This window comes from Scomber japonicus, chromosome 14 (assembly GCF_027409825.1).
Source record: "Scomber japonicus isolate fScoJap1 chromosome 14, fScoJap1.pri, whole genome shotgun sequence".
NCBI lineage: Eukaryota > Metazoa > Chordata > Actinopteri > Scombriformes > Scombridae > Scomber > Scomber japonicus.
In genome coordinates this window covers 11,235,428-11,254,807 of record NC_070591.1, presented here as the reverse complement: position 1 = coordinate 11,254,807, position 19,380 = coordinate 11,235,428, and the positions used below count along the sequence as shown (strand labels likewise).

Sequence of the window (19,380 nt, the reverse complement as noted above, 5' to 3'; positions counted from 1 at the left end):
GCCAGTTAAAAATGAGACATGGAACTAAGGTTTTCCACCTGTACAGCACACATAACATCAGTTTCCTCAAACAGATTCAGTCACCAAATGAACATTGAAACAGATTTTTCTTGCTGCATAATTCCTCCTGTTTTTTAACGAGCATTAGAAGATCTCCTCTAGTTGTGCTTACAATATAAGTGATGGGGACAAAATTCACCGTTCTTTTAGAGCAAAATGAATTTAAAGGTTTATCTGAAGACATGAGACTATGAGACAGCTGTTTGAGTCAGTCAGATATAAGTAGAAATCTTCTACACTTACACTCTTTAGTTAATAATGTCCCTCTTTGTGTCCCTATGGACAGTAATGAGATAAAGAGTTTAGAGGGAATTAAGCACTTATGAGACTTTTAAAGATCACTGAAGCTTCATATCAGCTTCATACAAACTTTTAAATACATTGTTTGAATTGAAAGTGCATTATTTAGATTTCTTCTAATGATTACAGCAAGAAAAACATGTAGTGGTTGATGATAGCTGACTCAGTGTTTGCTTTGAGTTTTATGGCATGCAAATCTCTCATTTGTTTATCTTTAATAACTTCCCAGATCCTTAAAAGGTTGTGAGACTCAGGTGTGGGAGATTATGATGACGACCATCCACTTCTACACACATAAACCGGCCTCTCCCGTATCGTTGTATGACTGTTGTAAACATAAAGAGTACGTAATGGTAAGGTCTGTTATGAATGAAGTCACTCATACTTTATCTTTCATGTGACCAGATTACGGACATAAACTGAGGTTTCATAAAGAGTCAAGTGTCTGTAACTAAGAGAGGTAATTATGATAAGGTATAACATTAGCACAGCTTATTTTTCCTAACAAACATCGAGCAGATTTATCTCATATCTCCCCACTATGCAAAAACTTAAACTCTGTCACAATCCCTAATGAGATATGAGCTCTTCCATGAACCTAGAAAACGTACTTCTTCCTGCCCCCCCCCCCCTCCCCCCACCCTCCTTCCTTCCTTCCTAACTTCAAAGGTTGATGAGGATTAAACAATCCAGTTTCAGCGACAATTGTTCTTTCTGACAGTCACCACCCTTTAATACATGAAGTGTGAAACAGTATTCTGGTAGTGAAATGAACCACTTTGTGAAGTTATGTAATGTTCCTCCTCCCCTCCATCTTCCCCAGACAATGTATCCAATTCCTCCAATATTTTCCATGTGGAATATACTTCTCACATCATTATTATAAAGAATGTATAACCAGCTGGAAGCCTGATTTTCTCAACTTGAAAGTGTTTTTTGTTAACAAGCAGTAAAATAAGGACTCACAGATCAGGTACAGGATGCTATGCAGGTTTTATCTGAGGAAGCTGGAAGAAATGTGAAGTGCTCACAGTCCTGTTTGAGTACAGACAGTTTTTTGTGATACAACTGAAAGGTGCAAATAATATATAAATTATATTCTCAATTAATTGCTTTGTCGTTTGATATATAAAATGTCCGAAAAGAGTTGAAAAAAAATGGCTCTCACTGTTTCCCAAAGTAAAAGATATAACCTAAAATCTTTAGTTTAGTCTCGAGCAACACTCAACAACTCAAATATACTCAGTTGATGAAAATAGTCTGATTTCCTGTAATTCCACTAATCGATTACCAGATACAACACCACAAATGAACTGCTTCCAGATGTGTTTTTATAAAGACAGATGCAGTTAAAACAGTCTGTTGTGATCGTGGTTGACAACGTTCACACATACAGAGCTTTCCTCCACACGCAAACATGTTTCATGGATAAATAGCATTATAGAGTCTTTACATGTTGGACAGAAGTGAGATATTTTACTGCTCGCATTAACTTGACCACGTCTTGGTGATTCTGAGATGTTTCAGGTGATCTGTGATGGTCTTGTGTTCAGGAAAATTGGCGAATTTGGTCTCCTTGATCTTGAGCCAGTTCTGGGCTCTGCGCTCGGCGGCGTGTCCGCACTCCTGCTCCGCGGTCATGTACGGCCGGCTGATCCAGTACTCGTTCTCGGCCTCGCGCTCCAGGTGATTCAGCATGTTGCGTTTCATCTGCCACGTGATTTGTCGTGGACGCCGATACTTTCCGATCCACTGCTTCCCAGGGATGCCTTTCCGCAGCAGGGCCAGGGTGAGGAACATGGTGGGGATTTATATCTGACAAAACACAGGTACAAAAGATTACTGACCACTGCGGTAACTGTAGTGCTGTTTGTGCCAGAGACTAAACTGTAGGGATTCAAAACAGGTAAATAGACATTTTGGAGGTATTCAGTACTAATCGGACACTTAATTGTAAAGGCTGATACAACATCTGCTCAGGTTGATTTCATAAAACTGTGTGTATGAGCAGGAATGATAAATATGCAACAGCAGAATAGAGCTCATTTTTTTAAGCAAAAATGCCCAAAATTTGCTGTTTTTAGCTTCTCAGATGTGATGATTAGAGGCTTTTCTGAGTATCTTTGCAGTTTGGACAATTAATTGGACAAAATGTGATCTGAGATATTATATTAATGGACATTTTACAGACAATGTGAGATTAATCAAGAAAATACAAGTACAATCAAGTATAGTCTGAACACCTACACAGCTCTGAGAAGAGGTCTTAGCAGTCACCATGAGTGAAAACACCTGTGTGGGTGCATCTCAAAATCAGTGTCATAGAAAAAAAGGCAGCAAAATGACATACAGCCATCTAAAGACAATTAAATAGAAAAAACCTACAATAATTTAACTTAATTTATATGGCGTTGGGAACTGTCATTTTAAAAAAGAAAATCTGACATTTACCACTGTAAAATTATGTCATGCAACCTTGACATTCACTCCCACATGCTGTCTGGCTTCCATACAACCAGAGGGAAACTGGCAAGTCACATCAGATAAAATGATAAAAACCTCATGAGAATCAACTGAAAATAAAGAGAAAAAAAACCTGGAAACTGCTTATCTCAGATCAAACTCCACTTCATTATGTTGTCGGGATTTCAGGCACTGATTAGGTTACTCATTAGTAAACTTTGGCACACTTAAGAGTCATGACTTGTGGGATTTTTACAGAAGTGCGTGACAATGACATCACATTACAACTAGGTTAGGTAGGGGTTAGGTAGGTTAATGTGTAAGAAGTCAGAAATGTGACATCAAAGGCTGTTTAACGGATGTAACATCTGGATTCACAAGTGACCCCAACACATGAATGTTACATGGAGGAAACAGCTGCTGCTTTAGGGTGGCTTTGTAACATCTGTCCAGAGACAATAGATTAATATGCTGTACATATAACTCAAAGCTCAATGTTTATTAATGTACACTGATAGTCAGAGAAATAAAAAATAAAGTAATTCTGTGTGTACATTAGAATTAAGTAGGTTCCTGATCAAACACTGACTCATTTTTCTTTTACAGCCAACACTTTGACTCGTAACAGCAGGAGAAGCATAGGTGAAGCTGATAACATTAACGATGGCTCAGTTCCATGAAAGCACTCCAGTAAAACTCACCAGTTTAACCATTATGTGACCACAATATGCATCATGGAACTGGACCATCTTAATTTGTTGCAGCCTTTATTAAATGTATTAGTTACTTACTATGCTTTACCTGTTATGAGCCAAAATCTCTGCTGTTAAGAAAAAAGAAAAAAAAAAGTCCATTTGATTTCTGGTCACAGTTTCTTTTCATCTTATAACCACTGGTACTGTTTCTGTGTTTGACATTTGACACACAGCTCTTTATTAGGTACACATGTGCAATCTAATACAACCATTCTGTCATAAATTCTGCTTTTATGAAGTTTATACATTTACAGTTTTTGTTGATAGTGCCAGAAAGGGTGACAAGTCAACTTTATGTTTATTATTGAGGTCACGAGTGTGTGGTGTAGTGATGTGTCGGGCTCTATGATGCCAGCTCCCATCTGAGAGCTGTTTTTAAAATGGTAACAATTCACTTTGCTTAAAATCGAAGGAGAAAGACACACACGCAAAATTTAACAGTAGGCTATGGGGTGGATCTGACTCAGACTGGAATGGCATTTGTTTGGGATTTTTTTTTCCTATCTAATTTATAACATACAGTAGAAGGGCAGATAACAGAAAAAAGAGACTCATACATACATATGGTGCTGTGTGTCAGTAACCTAGCAACATTAGGGGGGTCTGGCCTAGGGATGTAAAAAAAATCGATTTTGCATCGATGTATCGATCCAACAGCCGACGATACGATGTATCGACACGTCCGCAAGAGTATCGATTCATATTTAAAAAAAAATAAAAAAAATATCCGGTCTATTTTATCCATTTGCTCCTGGACGTAATTCAGACTCCCGTGCTGCGGGTGGCGCTAAACCTATTTTGTCCTCCTACCTCGCTTCCTTTAGGCTACCCTCTTTCCGCATGCACACACACACGCAAACAGTAGGCAAAACAGTCATGGCTGACATAGCAGAGGAAAAAGAAGAGGTAGGCAAAACAGACGTGGCGAAGGAAAAAGATGACATACACACCCCTCACGGTTCCAAGTCGTTTGTGTGGAAGTATTTCGGGTTCCGTAAAGATGGAAGAAAACTGATTAAGGATATGGCTATATGCAGAAAATGTCGTTGGGAAGCGCGCTACTGTGGCAACACATCCAATCTGTCTGCTCACCTGAAAAGACGCCATAGAGATATCCTCGGCGAAGAAAAAGCACAACCCTCTACAACATTGACGACACTTTTTCCTCAGAAGTTTTCGAACAGCTCTAAGAGGGCGAAGAATATATCCAAGGCAATCGCGTTCTTCATATGTAGAGACATACGCCCCTATTGCGTGGTGGAGAACGAAGGCTTCCGTTACCTGCTCGACACTCTGGAGCCGAGGTATTGCATTCCCTCGCGACAGCACTTCAGCGAATCAGTGATTCCAAAGTTGTATGCCAAAGTTCGTGATGGTGTCATTCAAGAGTTGCAGAAGGCACAGCGCGTAGCTGTAACATGTGACGGATGGACCTCCTGCACTACAGAGTCATTCATCACAGTAACATGCCACTTCATTGACCACGAATGGGAGATGCACAATTACGTGTTACAGACGCGTGTGCTGGCGGAGACACATTCAGGAGTTAACCTCGGACACGTCCTGCGAGCTGCGTGTGAAGAGTGGGGTCTGAGTGACAAAGCGCCAGCCCTCATCACAGATAATGCATCCAATATGAAGAGGGCTGGGGAAGAGGCCGGGATGTCACCCCACATCATGTGCTTCGCGCACACACTCAATCTGTCCACTCAAGATGGCCTCAAAATTGCAGCCACGGACAGGCTGTTGGGTCGAGTTAGGAGAATTGTGAGTTTTTTTCCATCGCAGCGCAGTTGCCACAGCAGTGTACAAGGAAAAACAAAAACTGCTTGACCTCCCGTGCCACAAGCTTAAATCCGACGTGAAGACAAGGTGGAACAGTTCATTCGAGATGTTAGAGCGATTCCTGGAACAACAGCATGCAGTGACGGCAACACTCCTGGACAAGAAGCTGAGGAAAGGCGCAAGCGACATTCACACTCTCACGGAAAGTGACCTAACCGCAGCAGAGCAAATGGTTAGCTTGTTGGCCCCACTGAAAGCTGCCACCACGCTCATGTGCGAAGAAAAGCAACCCACAGTATCAATCATCGCACCCCTCAGAACGAAATTGCTGACGCATTTCGAATGTGCACCGGACGACACTCCCTTGATCAGAGACATGAAACGAGCCATGGCCGAGGATCTCCAAGAACGGTACGAAGACGAGGAACCATTCTTACACCGTGCAGCTGCGTTGGACCCGAGGTTTAAAAAGCTCCCGTTCCTGACTGATGAAAAAAGAAACCAAACCTTTGAATGCATTGCGGAGGAAGCAGTACAACTGAAGGAACAGAGGGTAGGTTGTTTCTCATCATATACTTTAAAAAATATAAAGCATAGCGTTTGTTTATTTATTTATTTATCTATCATTAGTTGGTGTTATTAGTTGTAGTCGTTAGTGCTGTTATGGTAGGCCTAATACTTTGACCGGTTGGGTGATGTAACTTAGTAGTAAGTTGGTGTTCATGAGTGTATGTGTCTGTGACAGTTACAGAATGAAGCAGAGGCCCAGGCCCAGAAAACACCTCCTCGTGCCCAGACGTGTGATGATGAATGGGAAACTGAGACTGAAGGTAGCCTACTGTTCATACATTCTACACTTAAGCTTATTCAGATACATCATAAAGATCCTACTTTAACCTACTCATATTACATATACACATAAATATTATACAGATATTACATTATACATGTACATTTTATATATTTTACACTACACAAACAAACACATACACACACACTTATGTATGTAGGCCTATATTATATACTAAAACTACTATGACTAGAGCCTACTGCCATATTATACTTTGACTATAACTATACTCCTTCTGTTGTCTTATTTTTGTTGAATTTAGAAGCACCCCCAGCTTCCAAGAAAACAAAAGTATTGGATGACTTGTTTGGTGACTCCTTCAGCACTGAGGACCTAAGTGTCAGGAAGAAAACATCCAAGGAGCTTGTCAATGATGAAATTAGGAAGTACAGAGACATTGCATCTCTGAGCCTGGGTGGTAAGGTGCTAGAATGGTGGAAAGCTCACCAGGCTGAGTTTCCTCTCTTGGCCGACCTGGCCAAGACCTACTTGTGCATACCTGGTACAAGTGTACCATCAGAACGTGTCTTTAGTACAGCAGGGGACATTGTGCGTTCAGAACGTAGTCTTTTATCCTCTGAGCATGTGGACCAGCTGATTTTTCTAAAGAAAAATCTGTCCATAAGCACAATTGAAAGTATTGAACTGTAACAATGCTGTAGTTTAATGGTTCAGTTTTACTGTTCTCTTTTCCACACCCCTTCTGTATAGAACAGAGGCATTATTGTGAATTAAGTAAATGCCTACTTTTTTGTTGCTAGTGCACATTTTGACTGATTTTGCTGGCCCTGTGGAGTATGGCCTATGTTTTTGTTTCTTTTTGTTGCTAGTGCACTTTGAATATTGTCATTTTATATTGAATGGAGTACAGGCCTATTTTTTGTTACCATTTGCTACTACTGCACATTTTGCACTCATTGCACTTATTTTATGGAGTATTGTCAATTTATATTGAATGGCGTACAGGCCTATTTTTTGTTACCATTTGCTGCTAGTGCACTTTTGCACTCATTGCACTGATTCTGTTGAGTATTATTTTATACTGAATGTTGTATAGGCCTGTTTTTGTTACTTAACACGTTGTACTTTGTACAGTACTTTTTGATGCAAGGCCTTTCAGAAACTAAAACAGACATTATTATTTTTCAGTGAATGAGGTTGTCATAGCATAGGCCTAGGTGAAGTACAACTTTGCTGTTTCTCAAATAAAATGTATAACGGTATTACAGCTTTCATTGATTTATTTCAAATTTGAAACATTGTCTAGCCTGTAAGATAAAAAAAAAAAAATCGAAATCGAATCGAATCGAATCGTATCGTGGTGTATTCTTGAGAATCGAAAAAAAATCGAATCGTTGGGTCAGGAAATCGATATTGAATCGAATCGCCATGATGGGTGTGATTTACACCCCTAGTCTGGCCCAGAAGAAAAATTTGAAAAATAATAGGGCTACAACCATAGACTGTATGGCTGCAACTAACAATTATTTTGATAAACGATTGATCAGTCGATTATTTGATGAATCAGATTAAAATATATATATATATATATATATATATATATATATATATATATATATATTTCCACCCCTTCATTCAAAAACAAAAGCATTTCAAATTGACAATGCAAAAAAGTGCTCAAACAACATGTTGCTTCTTGCACGTCCCTGAGTTGTTAAAGTAATATTAAATTATAAATAATAATTTAAACAAAACAACTACATGTTAATGTCTGATAGCTTTAACAAAATAACATACACATGTGCTACACAAAAATAGGTATTTTCTGTAAATAAAAGATAAATAATGGTTTATTTTTGTAGTAACCAGTTTTACTTTTTCCATCATTAGGCTACCATACAAAGTATGTGCGCTAGATGCCCCTGCTGCTCTCCTCCTCGCCTACTGCTGACTGTGTGATCTGAGCAGGTAGAAGCTGGTAGTTCACTAACTATAACCAGGGAGCAAACTGCAACAAGGTTAATGATCCACACAGTGACTTTACATCATTGATATGACGCGCAAAAGTGATAAAAAACCGGTCGTTTTTTGTGCACGCGCGCAGTCACTCTCTAGTGCGCGTTGTTGCTTACTCGCTCCAGATTCCGGGAGATTGTGTCTCATTTGCTGGTGTCAAGGAGCCGCTAACAATATGCAGGAGACTCACAGAACGTTTTGTCCTCCCCCTACTTCAGTAGCTTATGAAGGGAGGGGGCAGTTGTGTTATGAAGCCTGACCTACACCGAAGCCAAAAGCGAAGTTATATGGTTAACTAGCTGCTAGCAACTTCTAATGAAATCGAGCAAGTGATCAACATCGTTAACGTCACGTTACTTCAAGCACAGTCATTTTTGCAGCGGCGCTATGTACACAGGGGAAACTCTGAGACAGATAGATATTCACCTCTAATTCGCCTCGCATGTGTTCCCATGAGGTGTGAAAGACAGTGGAGGATAATAAAAATATGACTCCTATATTACACAGACAGTGGTGCAGGGTGATGTTAGCTTAGCTTAGCATAACATTAGAGACCAGGAGCAACTTCAAATGTCACATTCATTACCGACAGAAACACATTTGGTCCTTACCTCACTCCTTCAATATGACAACTCTAGTTCACTTTCCGACGACTAGGAGATAAGACGCACAGAATCGCGCAGTTTAATAAAAAAAAAAACAGAAGAAGAAGGTGAAAATGTGAGAAGAGAAGCGAGGGTGTCGTGTTTTGAATAGTAACCCTAGATTTGATTAGTCTCGCGAGATTTGTTGGCTTTTCATTGTTTATCACTGTTTAAACTAATTATGATTTAGGCTATTATGATTATGTGGCACAGCTGTGTTTAAAGTTTGATTAGCTTCAGGTACAAAAATTAACACATTGTCAAGGTTAGGGAAAGACCACGGTTAAGGTGGTTAAAATGTATTAAATATCGCGAGAGCTTTCACAGATTTAAGGTTACCCGTGGTGTCATTGAACGAGTGTCCGGGTTGTTCTACGGTGCGGCGGAAGGCTCAAATTCACAACAAGCGATATCAGAGCCAGTCTATGGAGCCAGCATACAAATAACATACAGGCATAAGGAAATAATAATTTTAACAATGACGTAAAAATATTAGTAGTACTAAAGTGAAACTTTAAGTTTACACTAGTTTAACCCTTAAACAGGCAGGAGTGGAAAATTAGAGGTTAATTATTATTTTTATTTACTTTATATTTACAATGTTACTAATTATCTCATTTGCACCCAAGTAAACATTTCCAAAAATAATTTTAAAAATATTTTATATTGTATATTTTGAATAGATTCACTTGTGAAAGTAGTTTTCCAGCTGTTGATATGTTTGATGACTTGTTTTATTGTAGGTTTGACTGAACACGAGATCCTTTCCCAGGCCTTCATGTTCATCTTTGGCGGCTACGAGACCACCAGCGCCACTCTGTTTCCTACTTTATAACCTGGCAACCAATCCTGATGCGTTGCAGACCTTACATGAAGAAATTGATGCCAACCTACCGAGAGATGTACAGTATTTCTTCATGTCTTGTTGCCATGTGTATGTTTTTCTGTCATTGAGCAGTTTTTGTGGAAATGATCTGAAAACACTAAACACAAAAATGAAATAATACACAAAACACTACTGGGTTGAAGATGAAATAATTATTATTGTATAATAAGGAGACAGCATACACACAGTTTGAGTCAGACAGTGAATAAGATAACAGATAGTATTTCTTATTTAATAATTTTCCAACAGACGAGACATGTATAATGATATATTTACGACAATATAAACATAGCACAAAGCACTTGTCATGACTCCCTGCCTCCAGCCTCTGGACTCCTCCCACCACAGGCCAGTTAAAGGGACTTGTATTTCAAGTAATTTCCTCATTTCACACGCAGTTCGTCCTCAACTTATCTCTTTCCGTTACAAGTCAAAATGTTTGTCTTTGCAATATTTTCAGCCACCACCTGGACTTTGCTGGCTCTCTGTTTCGCCTTGTTATTACTGTGAGTAATTTCCGCACCTTTTTCTTTTCTGCAACTTGTAGGCGTTTTTGTGGCCGATCTACAATCTTACCATGGGGGTCATTAGTTGATCTGTTGTTACGTAATGATCCTGTAACAAGTCTTTCTTTGTTATTTAGGTATGGCATTTGGCCATATGGGTTTTTTAAAAAGCTGGGAATCTCCGGACCAAGACCTCTGCCTTTTGTTGGAACAATGATGTACACAAGAAAGGTGACACACACACACACACACACACACACACACACACATACACAAACAAACACACGCAAACACATTCACTGACCTTAGTTGACAGATTTGGCAAGTGACATTTAGAGTTGAGGTTTTCATACTGTTCTCATCCTGTGTAAATTTGATTACATTGATTACAATAAAAGCTTTTTTATTTTTATTTTAACTCTTTTAGACTATATTCAGTGGTAGAAGTGCTCATTATTTACACAAGTAAAATAACTAATAAAGCAATATAAAACTATAAAAACATCCACTACAATCAAAGGTACTGCATCCTACTTAAGTAACAGCACATAAGTATTATAAGCTTGATGTAGTTAAAGTATTAAAGTCAAAGTAGTAGTAGTAGTAGTTGTAGTATTAATACTGGAGCATCAGTGTTAGAGCAGCATGTTACTGTTGTAGCTGCTGGAGGTGGAGCTAGTTTACACTACTTTATATACAGTTAGCTAGTTTAGTCCAGTGGTTCCCAAACTTTGCTGTCAGGCTCCTCCAAAGGGTCAGCAGATAAATGTGAGGAGTCTTGAGATGATTAATGGGAAAGCAAAGAAGAAAAAACTGTTCTGATACACAAATCTGTTTTAAGTTTTTGGACTTTTTCTCTAACTTTCATTTTTGCTGAAATATTGGATCATTTGAACATATATTGAAATTAAACTGTGAGAAATTTAGAAGGAAAAATCATATTTAGTGGAGCTGTTAATAAATCATAGACATCTGAAATGTAACCCCGACTACACACTGCTTTTTATAAAATGTCAAAGGACAAAAAGGTTGGAAACCACTGGTTTCATCTTTTACAATGTGTATTATTTTAAAAGTTTGTTATATTATTACTTGTGTCGAATCTTCATTTTAAAAGTAACTAAAGCTGTCAGATAAATATAGTGGAGTAGAAAGTAGCAGAAAAATAATTATTGGAGCCTCTGTGGCATTTAACCTGTAAATTCATGTACCTGAAATCCTTTTTAGGGAATTGTTAATTTCGACCGTGAGTGCCAAGCCAAGTATGGAGATGTCTGGGGGTAAGTTGACAGATACTGACGAGATTCATAAAACAAGCTCAAAGTTTATTTTTGTTATCTGTTTGTTGTCTAACGTTGAACTACATCTGGCACCTTATCAATAAATATCAGTTATGCAAGACTTTTCATATAGCTCCATCATCAGCTCAAAGTTTCAAGTCGTCCAGGACTTTGATTTATGAATAAATGACTGCAACGCTGTACTCTGTGTTTGGTACTAATTAGCAAACATGTTGCACTAAGACGATGAACATGGTAAACATTATTATAGCTGCTGGCATGGCTGTACACTTTATGTTTATAGTTTATGTTTATACACACAGATACACACAAGCTGGAGATTTCAACCATATAGATAATTTTTCATTTGGTTGCTAACTAGTTTTCACACACTCTCAATCGCTCTGTGCAGTGTTACATATGGGGTTAAAATAAAAAATATTGTGTTGCCCCTAATTGTCATTTTATGTGTCTTTATTTTCCTCCTGAATACAAATATGCAGATCTTCCACTGAATTATAAGTACTCCTTGGGGTACCCTGGTTAGGAATCATTGAACTAGAGCAAGCATAAATAAGCTTGTGTGTCACTATCTTCATATACATTATTATGGGAATGCAATAATGTAAATAATTACAATGATTAATCATAATAATGCATTTTATTTTAAGGCGCCTTTCAAAGCAGTCAAGTTCACCATACAAGACACACATGAAACAACAATAGTACATCAGACAATATAAATCAGCTAACATTGATGTGGAAGTTCATATAATTTTTGCAAAGATAAATAAATAAATACATTTTTCTTGTGAAAGGATATCCTGCCTCAGGTAGATAAAGACATTTCTTTCTGTGTAGGAAGTTGCTAACATTTAGATCAGTACATATGTAGCCATGTATTTACACTTGTATGGATGTTTTATAATGTTTTAAACAGCCCATATCATATACTGTGACATTTTTCTCTTTGTGCAGGTTGTATGATGGACGATTACCACTATTAATGGTGTCAGACCCTGAGATGTTAAAAACTGTGATGCTGAAGGAGTGCTACACTGTCTTTACCAACCGCAGGGTAAGTTAAGACTTTTGGTCAAGAAATACTGCATGTGTTCTCACTTTCACATGTTATCCCTTTGGTTTAGTGTGTTCTGTCAATAAATATTCAAATCAAATAAATAAAAGCTGTGTTAAAACTGAAGAGTACGGTTTAGAACCTGCTCTATGTGTAAAGTGCCTTGAGATGACTTTGTTGTGATTTGGCGCTATACATTGCTTTTACCAACCACAGGGTAAGAGAGTTCTGTTTAGTTTTGTCTTTGGGATTGATGTTTATCAGGTTAAAAAACTCTGGAAAGCCCCATGCAGGACTTAGCAAGGAAGGTGGAGAACATAAGTTCCTTTTTTACATTTACAAAAGTGGAGAGACACTTTGGTTAAGCAAAACAATTGTTTACAATTTACTTTTTCAAAACGACTATGATTTTAGACTGATGTGGTTATGTAAGTCTTGTTGTGTCCACCTTATCCGGACAATGGCTGTTCCATCATTTTAAAGATTATATCTCACTCTGGCTGAGCCATAAAGGAAGAAAGGCAATTAGTCTTGTCTCAGCGTGCATTTGCTGTCATATCCCGAAGTTCACAGAGTCTCATGGTCAAGGATTACACCAGGCTCAGAAAAACAAGAAACACTCTTCATTGTTTTGTAATCAACATAGGGTAATGAAACATGCTGAATTTGCAAAGTAAGATTCTTATATGTGGCTTTAGTAAAATGCACAAACAAGACTACTTTTTGTGTCATCAAACTTGCAGGAACAAACTTCAAACAAATTGAATGCTTCTCTTCTAACTAGTATTGGTAAAGATGAATTTTGTGAGTGAAAGGCATTAATGATGTGGGTATTCATTTATTTATGTAAGAAATACTGCATGTGTTCTCACTTTTACATTTTATCACTTTGGTTTAGTGTGTTCTATCAATAAATATCCAAATCAAATAAATAAAAAACGTGTTACCCAAATGAAGTTCAGTTGCATTGTAAGATGATTCAGCTCTGAGCCAAGAAACCCTCTAATTATCAGTTAATCATGTGATTATTAGTGGTTACAAGTTGCAATATTTGAGCAGACAAAAGTAGTTGTGTGATCTGATTTGAAGAACTGTTGAAGGAAGCTAATTGAAGAAGAATCAAGTTTCTTCTAACTGTGCTCATGTCCACAGGATGTCTTTAACGATTCAGGACCTATGGCTGATGCAATTACAGTAGTTAAAGATGAAAGATGGAAAAGAATTCGGAGCACTGTATCACCGTGCTTCACCAGTGGAAGACTGAAACAGGTTGGTTGCATATCTGAACGCACTAATCACCACATAGAGCGACTGAGAGAAGTAAATATGTAAGCTACAGTACATTATCAACATAACACAACTCTTCTTTTTTGAAGGCGTTTCCCATTGTGTCTCGCTATGCGGACAAACTCATTGAAAGTCTTGGAAAAAGAAATCTGGACGAACCTATCGATGTCAAACAGTATGTTGTTATTGTTTTTATATGCCAGTACAAGATGAAAAAAATAAATGATTGTGGTATTATGTACAACCTATTCATTAAAAAAAAATAAAACGTCTCTGTTTTTGTCTGCCGTAGATTCTTGGCACCTTACAGTTTGGACGCTATCACCAGTGTGTCCTTCAGTGTTGAAGCCGATTCCGTCAACAATCCAGATGACCCCCTTATTGTTCATATCAAGAAGATTCTTAACTTCAATTTCTTCGCTTTATTTATATTACGTATGTATTCCTGTTACCTCTGTTATAGGTCAAGAACATGTAAACATATGAGCACCTTACTATCACAAGTATGCACATTTTGGTTGACAACACTTTGATCTCTTTTCAGTTGTATTTCCCTTTGGTCCCCGTCTGTTAAAGCTCCTGAAAATTGAACTGATGCCGAGTAAGAGCGTGGATTTTTTCTACGACATCATTAAGAGATTTAAAGGCCAGCATCAAGCAGATGAATCTGTAAGCATTGCATTTGTACCAAGTGAAAAAACAAGGTTGTAGAGAATCAAAGGAATAGCTTGAAATGGTTTTGGAAATAATCATATAAGCTTTAAATGTGCAGTGTGTTGAATTCAGAGGCAATTAGTGGAATGGACTTGACAGAAATGGTACATAATATTAATTAATATGTTTAAATTAGTGTATAAATTAATGTATAATAATATTTTATATCTACATAGGGAGTGGGTCCTCTTCCACAGAGCCTCCATGTTGCACCACCATGTTAGTACAGTAGCCCATAACAGACAAAAAAAAACCTTTTGCATTTTTTACAAACACCAGCTCAGAAAAACTTCTCGTAAACCACTTTCTGTGTTTAAACTTTGGTTTTTGAGATGGATTACATTACATGTTACATGTTAATTAATGATATATAGGGTTGCAAGTGGGCAGATTTTTTTTCAAAGTTTACCACATTTTAAATGAAAATGTTTCATAGCAATTTCTTTTCCATTTGTCTCCAATATTGAATGTTCTCTGTGCTGTGGCAGAGTCGAGGAGACTTCCTAAATGTGATGCTTCAGAGCGAGATACCAGAGTCGGAGATCAAGAACGAACACGAACAACCAAGTAAAGGTACAGTTTCATCGCAGTTAATTATTATTCATAAAAGTCTTTGAGACACAAACAGTGAACTGTTCTCCCTCATCATCTTTTTTTTTCACCTTACATTCAGTTTCTTCATTTTTATTAAGTCAAATCAATTCCTTGTAACCCCACCAGTCTAACCCTGAGGCTGCCTTTGTTTTTGTTTATCATTATCTTTGATAATTATAAATTATAGCTAATAACCAAACATGCTCCGACCAGGTAATCAACATTTCTGCCCCGTATGAGGCTCCACACGAATCAGCCTTATTATCATAATTGCCACAATAATTCATAATGAATCATTTTTAAATTTTTTTTGAAAATGTTTTGACTTCTCTCTAGCTCTGCCAAGAGTGTATTCAAGTGTAATTTTGGACACAGTATGCAGTAGTAGTTTTAGCAGAAAGTTAATGTATAACAGGCCGTTGTTAGAGCTCTTCAACAGGTGAGTGAGTACCTAGGTAGGTAGGTAGTCGCTGACCTCAGTCACCTCTCCGCAGAGGAAGAGGAGATCATCAGCTATTACAATTTAATTAGTGACTGTGATAGCATGATAGAGAAACTACTTGAGTACACATGTGGCCAGGAAGCCTGAGTGCTCTCTTTAGAACCCGTTGGGCAGGATCGTCCTCCTCATACTGTGCAAAGCCCAGCTGCAAGCTGCAGAGCGACAAGCGCAAATCACTTAAGTGCAGAATAGTTACCAGCCTGTACTAGAGGAACATCTCTGTCTACAACAAGAACTCCTAACTACAAAGCCTGAGTTGACTCCGGTGAAGTGGGTTAAAACCTTTCAAGTGCAACGCCCATCCCATTTCCCATCTCAGACAAGCACTGCTACCGGCACAGCAACCAGGGGAACCAAGCAACTCCTGAACCTGAACAGACCGATCAGACAAGTACCGCTACCAACAGAGCCAGCCAGGAAGCAAGCAATGTTCCGGACCCTCAAGAGGTTCTCCTGCTCGGCACAGTCAGCCAGAACCTGCTCCAGTAAGCCCTCCAAGTAAAGGAGCAGATGAACCAAGTCCACCAGGACACACATGCTAGCAGCCTAGCTACTCCTGGTGGCAAAGTCTCCACCCTTGTCAATCCAGAGAAGCAAGAAGTACCTCCACCACCACACCTGATAGATGTTGGCAGCATGGATCCAAACGTAGATCCAAGGCAAAAGATGACGCAATGTCACGTCCGCCATCTTAGATCTCATGTGACAAGGTCTCACCAGATCACATCTGCCATCTTGCCTGCCCCACTGTCTCTCTCTCATACACTTATAGCTGTATCGCTTTAAAATTGCTGTCTTTATTGTTCATATTTATTGTGATTTGTGGCTGAGTGAGGGAGTCAGTGCTCAGATTCAACCCTTCACCGTTCATTTGTGGGTGTTGACATCCCAGATGTTAGCAGCTTTAAGTGAAAAGTGTATGAGACTACATTTTTGTTTGGTTATTGGTGCCGGTTTCGGGGTGGTGCCCCATATTATTAATTCATTTAAATATTTTCTCTTTTAATAAAGGAAGCTAATAACCAAGAGTTCTCCTACCAGATCCCCAACAAAAGTTAAACATGATAAATGGTATGGGTTAGTAACTTTCCCACTGTTCATTAAAGGTACAGTTCACCCCAAAGGCTAAAACATTGTGTTCCTCTTACCTGTTGTGACATTTATCCATTTAGATCATTTTGGTGTTTGTTGCTGAGTTTTAGAGATATCGGCCGTAGACATCTTTGCCTTCTCCTGAATACAATAGAAATGGATGGCAGTCAGCCTGTGGTGCACAACGTGCCAATAAAATATATATTTGAAAACCTCAACAGCAGTGTCTCTTTCCAGAAATCATGACTTGGTTTCTTCACTTGTGAAAGTAGTTTTCCAGCTGTTGATATGTTTGGTGACTTGTTTTATCGTAGGTTTGACTGAACACGAGATCCTTTCCCAGGCCTTCATTTTCATCTTTGGCGGCTACGAGACCACCAGCGCCACTCTCAATTTCCTACTTTATAACCTGGCAACTAATCCTGATGCGTTGCAGACCTTACATGAAGAAATTGATGCCAACCTACCGAGAGATGTACAGTATTTCTTCATGTCATGTTGTCATGTGTATGTTTTTCTGTCATTGTGAAGTTGTCGTGGAAATTGTCTGAGAACACTAAACACAAATATGAAATAATACACAAAACACTGATTGGTTGAATAATAAACAGTTATTATTGTACACTAAGGAGACAGCATACAGTGACATCAGCTCATCTTGCATTATAGTTTCTAAAGAAACAAAGAAATCATGTGTGATGTGAACATATATTTGAATATACATGTATCATACATGGTTATGCACCCCTAAAGTCAGGGCCTGAAGTCATACATGATTTCCTTCCACCTTACTATGGTCCCCACACCTAAAACTCAGAGTGTCTACCTTATTTGGATATAAGCCAAGGCAAAGGAAGAGGAAGGGGCCTCCTAATGATAACAAGACACACAGCTGATGAAAGGTGAAAGCAGTGATCTTCTCATACCCAACCTTGAATTAAAATGATCAAACCAATCATCTGATCCTTTGTCACTTTTACACAGTGAAATAGAGAAAATGTAATAGTGTCTGTTTCAGTTTATGTTTGTGACCTCTCTTATCTTTTGCCTGTAGGCTCCTGTTTCATATGAGGATCTAGCCGGTCTACAGTACCTGGATCAGGTTCTTAATGAGTCACAGCGTGTGCTTCCCACTGCTCCTCGGGTTGACAGGGTGTGCAAGAAAACTGTCCAGATCCACGGCATCACCATCCCTGAAGGAACCGGGATTGGGATTCCTGTGGGCGTGTTACACAAGGACCCACGCTTTTGGAGTTCACCTGAGCTTTTCAGACCTGAGAGGTAAAAGCACTCAGCATGTAGATTTTCGTTCTTTACAATAATGACTAAAGAATTATATGTTCTTGAATGTTATATCAGAAAATATAACAACTTAAGTTTGGCTCATTTAAATTATGATCTGAAGGTTAAATGAGGTTTTCATAATACTGTGTAGGCTGATGATGGCTTTTACTGACACATTAAGCTCTACTCTCCTGACTACTCTCCTGACTGTGACTCCATGGTTTGTCTATTTATGCAGGTTCAGCAAGGACAGCGGGGAGGAAGTGAACCCATACGTGTTCATGCCGTTTGGGGTTGGTCCTCGTAACTGCGTTGGGATGCGCTACGCTCTCATCGTCATGAAGATGGTCATAGTCCGTCTGCTGCAGCGTTACACTTTGGAAACATGCAAAGACACTATGGTAAGACTTACACTTGACCCACAGTAACACACATTTATCTGCATTCAGACTGTCAAACTTCTCTGATGTCTGTACTTTCATTTCTTCTTTTAGATTCCTATGGAGCTTAACTGGAAGTATCAGCCCATTAAACCAATCAAACTGAAGTTTGTTCCCAGAGAGCAGGAAAGGAAAGATCTCTGAATATAGTCTGCTTATGGATTCCTATCATTTGCATCTGTTATTTTTAACATGATGAACAGCATGACATGTAAAGTTCATACACTGAAAAGCATTTTCAGCATCTAAGTTTTCTCACAGTGTTGATTAATTGGATGTATTTTATTCACCTTTCTGCTTTCTTCAATGTTGAATTTATTTTTAATGTTCATAAAAACAAATGCACTAATCAAAGATTGATCAGAGTTTTTGTATTGACTCGCAGTGAGAATCTGTTATACTAAAGTGATATAATGATATGTTGACTATAATAAACTGATCCAAACACTCCATCTTATTGTCTCCTTTTGCATTATTTTGCTTTTCTTGCATCATACCAGTCATTTTTTACAGTGTTGTGGATTTTGTCATTTCATATATTTAACTGTACAAACTTCATGATCTAATATTATTTTATCCAGATGAGCAAAGACTGTTTCAGAAATATGACAACTATGAGTTTGAAAACCTGCATGTTTCATGTTATCTTCCCATTTTATAATGATGGTCATGATTTGAACATTAAACTGATGTCTGTATCATTGATGAATATTTGTTTTCTCCCAGTGCATTACATGATGCACTTGTATTTTCTACACAAGTACTCTCCAGTAAAATGTCATAAACATTTCTTTAGTTTAACTTCAAGTTTGAAAACTGTCCACCTCTAATTTCAAATTTTAAGGATAGCAATATCAAAAGAAAAAGTCATATGGAAACAAGA

The 19,380-nt window shown here is 38.3% G+C and overlaps 3 protein-coding genes across 3 annotated transcripts; 2 read left to right on the top strand and 1 right to left on the bottom strand.

Annotated features, from left to right (window-relative positions):
• Window positions 1–1,674: 1,674 nt before the first annotated feature.
• mrpl57 (mitochondrial ribosomal protein L57) lies at window positions 1,675–8,945 on the bottom strand. Its single transcript, XM_053332962.1, has 2 exons — window positions 8,802–8,945; window positions 1,675–2,175 (listed from the first exon to the last, which is right to left on the bottom strand). The coding sequence occupies exon 2, from the start codon at window positions 2,158–2,160 to the stop codon at window positions 1,849–1,851; it is 312 nt and encodes a 103-aa protein (XP_053188937.1). The 5' UTR covers window positions 2,161–2,175; window positions 8,802–8,945; the 3' UTR covers window positions 1,675–1,848.
• LOC128373332 (E3 SUMO-protein ligase ZBED1-like) lies at window positions 4,455–9,669 on the top strand. Its single transcript, XM_053333622.1, has 5 exons — window positions 4,455–5,345; window positions 5,428–5,916; window positions 6,109–6,193; window positions 6,476–6,715; window positions 9,578–9,669. Exons 1-5 carry the CDS (start codon window positions 4,455–4,457, stop codon window positions 9,667–9,669), a joined length of 1,797 nt encoding a protein of 598 aa, XP_053189597.1.
• Window positions 9,670–10,100: 431 nt separating this feature from the next.
• On the top strand, window positions 10,101–18,947 carry LOC128373364 (cytochrome P450 3A56-like). Its single transcript, XM_053333663.1, has 13 exons — window positions 10,101–10,226; window positions 10,364–10,457; window positions 11,454–11,506; window positions 12,485–12,584; window positions 13,737–13,853; window positions 13,961–14,046; window positions 14,164–14,306; window positions 14,416–14,540; window positions 15,074–15,158; window positions 17,088–17,248; window positions 17,828–18,054; window positions 18,296–18,458; window positions 18,552–18,947. Exons 1-13 carry the CDS (start codon window positions 10,156–10,158, stop codon window positions 18,639–18,641), a joined length of 1,515 nt encoding a protein of 504 aa, XP_053189638.1. The 5' UTR covers window positions 10,101–10,155; the 3' UTR covers window positions 18,642–18,947.
• The last annotated feature ends 433 nt before the right edge of the window (window positions 18,948–19,380 follow it).

What these genes read in the sequence shown, in the direction of transcription:
- mrpl57 (XM_053332962.1), bottom strand. Translation starts at nt 2,160, where the DNA reads ATGTTCCTCACCCTGGCCCTGCTGCGGAAAGGCATCCCTGGGAAGCAG.
- LOC128373332 (XM_053333622.1), top strand. Translation starts at nt 4,455, where the DNA reads ATGGCTGACATAGCAGAGGAAAAAGAAGAGGTAGGCAAAACAGACGTG. An exon ending in TGGGTCGAGTTAGGAGAATT is followed by an intron (nt 5,346 to 5,427) that starts GTGAGTTTTTTT and finishes CCGTGCCACAAG; the next exon opens with CTTAAATCCGACGTGAAGAC. An exon ending in GACCTACTTGTGCATACCTG is followed by an intron (nt 6,716 to 9,577) that starts GTACAAGTGTAC and finishes GTTTTATTGTAG; the next exon opens with GTTTGACTGAACACGAGATC.
- LOC128373364 (XM_053333663.1), top strand. Translation starts at nt 10,156, where the DNA reads ATGTTTGTCTTTGCAATATTTTCAGCCACCACCTGGACTTTGCTGGCT. An exon ending in AAGTATGGAGATGTCTGGGG is followed by an intron (nt 11,507 to 12,484) that starts GTAAGTTGACAG and finishes CTCTTTGTGCAG; the next exon opens with GTTGTATGATGGACGATTAC. An exon ending in GAGCTTTTCAGACCTGAGAG is followed by an intron (nt 18,055 to 18,295) that starts GTAAAAGCACTC and finishes CTATTTATGCAG; the next exon opens with GTTCAGCAAGGACAGCGGGG.